Here is a 7950-nt window from a genome sequence, read left to right as displayed (position 1 = left end):
GAAATTACTGTCCAAAGTCACCCAGTTGGCTTTCATGCCTAAAGCTGGACTAGAACTCACCGTCACCTGGTTTCTAAACCAGCACCTTAACCACTACATCAAACTTGCTTTCTAATAAATGTTGTGACGTTGTTCATTTTATTTCATTGTCACTTCCTGGGAATTTTTCTTCTCCCCCCCCCAATTTCTAATTTTTTTCTAATTTCTAATTTTCTAATTGTTTTCCACTCTTCCAATCTCCCATCCAATATTAATCAGGCCTGAAATTGCTTAGCTTCTACATCCAAACAGCCAGATTCTGCTCCTTGCTCATTCAACAAAAGAAAGAATGTACAAGTATCCAATCTCACCAATCAACTACAACCATTTCTATAGTCGGCTAAAGTTCTCTTAATGCAAAAGTTGAGTCAATAAATCTACAGCTACTTTCCCCAATCTTGTTCTCTCCCAATGAGGGGGTTCTCTCTTCATCAAATTCCCAATCAGCACAGTCCAGGGAATTCTGGGAACTGCAATTCCTATATACCTGGAAGACACATACTAGAGGAGGCTACTTTATGCTGTGACCATCATTCTGCCTGAAGATTATTTTCACAAAGAATTGGTAACCGTGTTCTCCATGTGTTCTGCTCCCCACTAAGTTTCTTGTTAGAAACTGAAATTATTTAGTTACTCTAAGCCATTGTTTCTCAACCTTAGCAACTTTAAGATGTATGGACTTCAACTCTCCCTGCCAGCTATGTTGGCTCTGGAATTCTGGGAGTTGAAGTCCATACGTCTTAAAGTTGCTGAGGTTAAGAAATGTAACTCTAGGCCAGGGGCTTCAAACTTGGCCCTTTTATGACTTGTGGACTTCAACTCTCAGAATTCCTCAGCCAGGCACGCCTGGCTGAGGAATTCTGGGAGTTGAAGTCCACAAGTCATAAAAGGGTCAAGTTTGAAGACCCCTGCTCTAGGCTGATCAGGAAAGGAATCAGAAAGGATGTTCCACAATTCATTTTCCACATCACGGACAAAAACAGCACAGGTCAACATGCTAAATGCTACAGGAAGAGAAAAGTCATGGGAAAGAACTGGAAAATGGGGTTATTATTATTTTTTTACCTACTTTTCAAGGCCAGCCTTTCAGATCGTCTTCAGCTTTCTGACATGGCAATTGTCAGAAAATAAAACCCACCACCGAGAACAGGTGTAGAAAAATAAAGACGGTGGCCAACGCAAGATGGAGAAACATAAATGTGCAAGAAAAGAAAAACAAATTAATATAAACCAACATAAGCCATGGAGAAATAAATCTAAATCCAGCATTTGAAAACAAAAAGGGACTTCCGAAAAGAGAACTTCCCAGTGAGTTTTAAAAAACAACAACACTCACACAATGAGAACAGAACATTTTGTTGAACATAACAAAAAAATAAGCAAAATGGACAGAAATATGGGTAGTCCTCGACTTGCAACCACAATTGAGCCCAACATTTCTGTTGCTGAGCAGAACAGTTACCGGTAAGTTTTGCCCCATTTTACAACCTTTCTTGCCATTGTTATTAAGTGAATCACGGCAGTTGTTAAGTAAGACAATAGAAGTAAATCTGGCTTCCCCATGGACTTTGCTTGCCAGAGGGTTGTAGAAGGTCCCAGGGTCATGCAATATGAGTCATAAATATGAGTCAGTTCTAAGCGTCTGAATTTTGATCACATGACCATGGGGATGCTACAACGGTCCCAAGTGTGAAAAACAGTCATAAATCACTTTTTTTAGTGCCGTTGTAATTTAGAATGGTCACTAGACAAATGGTTGTAAGTCAAGGACTACTTGTAGAGGAATCATGGACCCACAGGAAATGCTTACCTGTACATGGGAACGGTGACGGTTCGTTCGTAGTAATTCCAGGTAGAGTGCAAATCGGTTCGGGTGAGGTTAGTGGCGTAAAACCTCCAGGCAGCCTGAGAGAATATAGGAAGGAGAGGCAGATGTGATTTCAAAAAAAACTATAAAACAAGCAAATATTGAAGTTAACTTGCTGGTGGCGCAGTGGTTAGAATGTGATATTGCAGGCTGACTCTGCCCACTGCCAGCAGTTCGATCCTGGCCAGCTCAAGGTTGACTGAGCTTTCCATCCTTCCAAGGTCAGTAAAATGAGGACCCAGATTGTTGGGGGCAATATGCTGACTCTGTAAACCAGGATTCCCCAACCTGTGGGGCGTGGCCCGGTAGTGGGCCGTGGCCTATTGGCCACCAGGCTGCAGGACAGGCTGGCCAGTGCGCGTGCATGTATGCACATACCCCCTCACTTGCACTAGCGCCGCGGCCACGGGGCACAAAAACAGGACGCCGCTACGCCTCGGGGCACAAAAATGGGACTCCACCACACCTCAGGGTGCAAAAACAGGCCGCCGCCACACCACGGGTTGTGAAAATGGGCACCGCCACACAGCGGGGTGCAAAAATGGGTGGCTGTGGCACTGCAAGTCACAAAAACAGCCATCGTCACACCATTGGGCGCAGAAACAAGGCGCTGTGCCATGCAAGAACAGGGCAGGGCTAGTAAGTATCACGCCGTTTGCGGCGTGCACGTGCTCGCGGCCTCATGCGTGCACACACGCACGCATATAAAATGCTTCCACCTCCTTTTTCCTCCGGTCCACCAACTGACAAAGGTCGGTGACCTCTGCTGTAAACCACTCAGAGAAAGCTGTAAAAAGCACTGTGAAGCAGTATATAAGTCTAAGAGCTATTGCTATTAAGAGCTGTGGTAATGCAGTGGTTAGAATGCAGCATTGCAGGCTGACTCTGCCAACTGCCCGCAGTTCGATCCTGGCCGGCTCAAGGTTGACTGAGCCTTCCATCCTTCCGAGGTTGGTAAAATGAGGACCCAGATTGTTGGGGGCTGACTCTGTGAATTGCTTAAAGAGGGCTGTAAAGCCCTGTGAAGCGGTATATAAGTCTAAGTGCTGTTGCTATTGCTAACTTAGATTCTGCAGGGGAGAAACCACATTGTCTTAATCTTTAACTTACAGGGAGTCCTCATCTTACAACCACCACCGTGATCAGAATTTCTGTTGTTAAGCAAGGTGATTGTTAAGTGAAGCGTGCCCCATTTTACAACCTTTTTTGCCACAGTGGTTAAGCAAATCACTGCAGTTGAGGGCCACAAGTCTTAAAGTTGTCTGGCTGGGGAATTCTGGGAGTTGAAGCCCACAAGTCTTAAAGTTGCCAAGATTGGAGATCCTTGGTCTAGAACAGGGGTAGGCAACCTTGGCTCTTTTATGACTCGTGGACTTCAACTCCCAGAATTCCTGAGCCAGCATGGCTCAGCTTGGAAACCTCTCCCTTTCCCCTCAGCATGGCTGGCTCAGGAATTCTGGGAGTTGAAGTCCATGAGTCATAAAAGAGCCAAGGTTGCCTACTCCTGCCCTAGAAGGTTTTGCAGCGTGAATCAATTCTCTTTCAGCACCTTTTTGATCCATTTCTCTCTCCTCAGAGATCCGACCTTCCCTGAGCCCCTCAGCCTCCCACCCACCCATTCTCTCTGCTTACCTGAATTAGGCCAGCTGCAGGATTCCTCCTTTTTTCAAAGTGCTTCTGACGATGCTGCTCTTGAACCTTCAAGGCAAAGCCGGAACCTAGAATTCCCTGAAAATTAAATTAACCAAATAACAGAGTTGGAAGGGACCTTGGGAGACCTCCTAGGCCAGCACCCTGCTCAAGAACCTATACATTTCAAACAAGTGGTTGTCCATTCTCTTCTTAAAAACCTCCAGTGAGTTTTTAAACCCACAACCCACAACTTCTGGAGGCAAGTCGTTCCACTGATTAATTGTTCTAACTGTCAGGAAATTTCTCCTTAGTTCGAGGTTGCTTCTCTCCTTGATTAGTTTCCACCCATTATTTCTTGTCTTGCCTTCAGGCGCTTTGAAGAATAGATTAACCCCCCTCTTCTTCGTGGTAGCCACTTAGATAGTGGGACACTGCTATAATAATAATAATAATAATAATAATAATAATAATAATAATAATAATAATAATAATAATAATAATAATAATAATAATAATAATAATAATAATAATAATAATAATAATAAAGTTGGAAGGGACCTTGGAGGTCATCTAGTCCAACCCCTTGCTCAGGAAGGAAATCCTACACCATTTTGGACAAATGGCTGTCCAGTCTCTTCTTTAAAACTTCCAGTGTTGGAGCATTCACAGGTTCTGGAGGCAGGTTGTTCCACCGGTTAATTGTTCTAACTGTCAGGAAGTTTCTCCTTAGTTTCAGGTTGCTTCTCTCCTTGATTGGTTTCTATCCATTGCTTCTTGTCCTGCCTTCAGGTGCTTTGGAGAATAGCTTGACTCCCTCTTCTTTGGGGCAGCCCCTGAGATATTGGAAGACTGCTATCATGTCCCCCCTCGTCCTTCTCTTCATTAAACTAGACAGACCCAATTCCAGCAACCGTTCCTTATATGTTTTAGCCTCCAGTCCCCTAATCATCTTTGTTGCTCTTCTCTGTACTCTTTCTAGAGTCTCAGCATCTTTTTTACATCGTGGTGACCAAAACTGGATGTCACCCCAATCCTTGTTTTCCTTAAAGTAGACATCACCAATTCCTGCAACCGTCCTTCTATGTTTTAGCCTCCAGTTCCCTAATCATCTTCGTTGCTCTTCTCTGCAATCTTTCTAGAGTCTCAATAACGGTTCTATATTTTTTATATTAAGTACAGTATTATTTCCCATTAGGTTTGTCAAGAATCAGGTTACGCAATACTGAGTCGTTCATTAAACAGGAGGACGCTCTTTTTCAGCAGCGTTGTAACTTCAAATGGACACTAAACGAACGATTGTAAGTCAAGGACTACCTGCAGACGCATTCAACTTCGTCACCGAGTAAAACAGTTCCTTCTTCCGACAAAAAAAATGCCACGATCTAGGCTTAGAAACTACTCTGAGATCAGAGGCAATCCAGATGCTTTCCATCCGAAGTGAGTCACGGCCCTGGATATGATCTGGCTTTTTTTTTTCAAGGAAAGGAAAGGACTTTACTTACTGCGGGGAGAGCGAAAAAGGAAACCCCAATCAAAGTGAAGGTTGCTGCCAGGAGACGCCCATTCCAGGTTTGTGGATACTTGTCCCCGTAGCCAATGGTGGTCAGGGTAATCTGGACGAAAACAGAGATAGTTGCATGAAATCTGCAAAGTCAAGATTGGCGGAGGAACACAATCAAAAGAATCTGCTGTACGTAAGTCAGCCTAGGCCAGTGGTGGCGAACCTATGGCACGGGTGCCAGAGGCGGCACTCGGAGCCCTCTCTGTGGGCACACATGTCGTTGTCCCAGCCTTGCCTCCCCCCACAATCCCCTCCTCTCCAGCAGCCCCCCTAAAGGAGAGTCGCCCCTGAGTGTGGCCCACGCAGAGCAGCGCAGCCAAGGACATGGCAGCCAGGCAGCGTAGATAAGACTCTGCCCTCACACCCCCATCGTGCACAGTTGATGCTGCAGGGCGCGGGCAGAGGGCGTGGCCACCATAGCGCTGCTGGGCTGCCTGGGCGATCTGTGACGGGCCCTGGAGGCGGGGCGGGAGATGGGGAGGTGGAGCAGAGGGCGGGGCAGGGGGTGGAGAAGGGGCGGGGCCAGTTTTGGGGCACTTGGTCTCTAAAAGGTTCGCCATCACTGGCCTAGGCATTAAAAAAAAGCATTTGAGATTGTATAAAGGTGAGCAATAGATAAGATGCTGAAGCTGAGGTTCAAATACTCTGGCCACCTAATGAGAGGACTTCTTAGAGCAGGGATCCCCAACCCCCAGTCCTTGGACCAGTACTGGGCTGCAGCATGCCAGCAACCGGGCCACGCAAACAAGCGAAGCCCCATCCACGGGATGGAGGCAGCACACAAAACCATGCACCCTCCGGTCCACGGAAAAACCTCTCTCCATGGAACTGGTCCAGAGTTCTTGCACCCAGAGTTGATAAAGATTTGGCAGGCTGGAGAGCTAAAGAGAAAGCCCGTGCTTCAAGCTAATTGGGAAATGTGATTTATGACTGTTAATTGGAGGAGGGAATTGTGCTTTGTTACTTTGTGCCCAGGAGAGGGGAATTCAGTTTTTGGCTTCCACTATGTAGTGCCGATACTTTGTTTCTCGAATAAAAGACTCTTTAAGGTAAACAATGCCTCGAAGTTCTTTTGAAGAGTTTCATCTGTCTGGAAGCATGACAGCTACGTTGATAGCCAGAAATTCATGGCCTGAAACTGGCAAGCAAAAGATACTCACCAGGCCCCACCACAGGGCATCTGCATAGGTATCAAAATGGTCGTTTTCTCCTTTCTCAGCCAAGTACACCAGGAAGGAGGCTAAAATTAGGCACAGGAATCCAATATACCAAGCGGTGATCAACTCCTGCAAACAGCGAAAGAGAAAAATGAAGGGTAGATAGCTTTGGGATGTATCTCCACCCACATCCGCTTCGTCAGTCGTCCCCGACTTCAAGGGAGGAAAAAATATTACTCGGATACTGGTGCCATGAGACAAATAGAGGAACACAGATATGGCAGAGGCAATTTGGTTTAGAGATGAAGTTGCTGGTCTAGAAACCAGGAGATGGTGAGTTCTAATTCTGCCTTAGGCATGAAAACCAACTGGGTGACTTTAGGCCAATCACCAGGAGATTGTGAGTTCTAGTCTTGCCTTAGGCCTGAAAACCAGCTGGGTGACTTTGGACCAATCACCAGGAAACTGTGAGTTCTAGTCTTGCCTTAGGCCTGAAAACCAGCTGGGTGACTTTAGGCCAATCACCAGGAGATTGTGAGTTCTAGTCACGCCTTAAGCATGAAAACCAGCTGGGTGAATTTGGGCCAATCACCAGAAGACTGGGAGTTCTAGTTCTACCTTAAGTATGGAAGCTGACTGGGTGACATTGGGCCAATCATCAGGAGACTGGGAGTTCTAGTCCTGCCTTAGGCATGAAAGCCGGCTAAGTGACTTTAGGCCAATCACTAGAAGATTGTGAGTTCTAGTCACGCCTTAGGCATGAAAACCAGCTGGGTGACTTTGGGCCAATCACCAGGAGACAGTGTTTTCTAGTGAGTTCTAGTTCTGCCTTCGGCATGAAAGACAGCTGGGTGACTTTGGGCCAATCCATCTTTCTCAGCCCAACCCATCCCCCCCCGGGTTGTTGTTGTGGAGAAAATAGGAGAAGGAAGAAGTATTGGGTATATTCGCCTCCCCGAGTTCCTTATGAAGTCATAAAGGTGGGATTAAAAATAAAATAAATACAAATGAGGCAGATTTCAGAGGCATCAGGAGAGATTCAAATACGCAAGTAAAAGTTTCAGCCACTGCACCAGGAGGTCTAAATCATAATTGCTACCTTCACCCAACACAACCAGAATGACACAAAGCACAGAACGAGGAGACACAGATCACGGACAAATAACCTCAAAATAGGCTTAGCCCATAAACAGCTCTCCAGCAATAGCTGACAATCAGAGGATCTAAAGATAGATGCCGTGATTAAAGGAGGGTTAATGGCAATTCAGGCATCAATTGAGTGACCAAGGGATTATAGGCACCGGATGCCAGTTGTGATAATAAATAGAGAGAGAAAAAAGCTTAATTGAGGAGAAAATGATCTCTGGGCATGTGGTGCTTTCATGCTTCAGTAAGCAGGAAGAACAAAGGCATCCATTGTGCATCCAGGTTTCTCCCTCCAATTTCTGTTTGCCATGCCCCAAACAGCTTTTTTTTTTCACCTCAAATGTGCACAATAACTCTTGAGAAGAGGTAAGGTAAGGTAAGGTAAGGTAAGGTAAGGTAAGGTAAGAGAGGAGAGGAGAGGAGAAGGGAAGAGAAGAGAAGGGAAGAGGGAAGGGAAGGGAAGAAGAGAAGAGAAGAGAAGAGAAGAGAAGAGAAGAGAAGAGAAGAGAAGAGAAGAGAAGAGAAGAGAAGAGAAGAGAAGAGAAGAG

At 45.7% G+C, this 7950-nt stretch overlaps 1 protein-coding gene across 1 annotated transcript in view; it reads right to left on the bottom strand.

Moving 5' to 3' along the window:
- Positions 1-1849: 1849 nt before the first annotated feature.
- The window catches only part of LOC107299879 (potassium voltage-gated channel subfamily KQT member 2-like), a gene marked incomplete at both ends in the record, with an annotated part of 11332 nt that continues 5231 nt past the window's right edge, over positions 1850-7950 (bottom strand). Inside the window, 4 exons of the mRNA XM_015829220.1 lie at positions 1850-1944; positions 3539-3634; positions 5041-5151; positions 6260-6385. Coding sequence (XP_015684706.1) covers positions 1850-1944; positions 3539-3634; positions 5041-5151; positions 6260-6385 — 428 coding nt within the window. The remainder of the gene's footprint in view (positions 1945-3538; positions 3635-5040; positions 5152-6259; positions 6386-7950) is intronic.

Source organism: Protobothrops mucrosquamatus, unplaced genomic scaffold (genome assembly GCF_001527695.2).
Source record: "Protobothrops mucrosquamatus isolate PMUCROS unplaced genomic scaffold, P.Mucros_1.0 scaffold5652, whole genome shotgun sequence".
In the NCBI taxonomy this organism is placed as follows: Eukaryota; Metazoa; Chordata; class Lepidosauria; order Squamata; family Viperidae; genus Protobothrops; species Protobothrops mucrosquamatus.
This window is presented reverse-complemented; position numbering and strand designations above follow the sequence as displayed.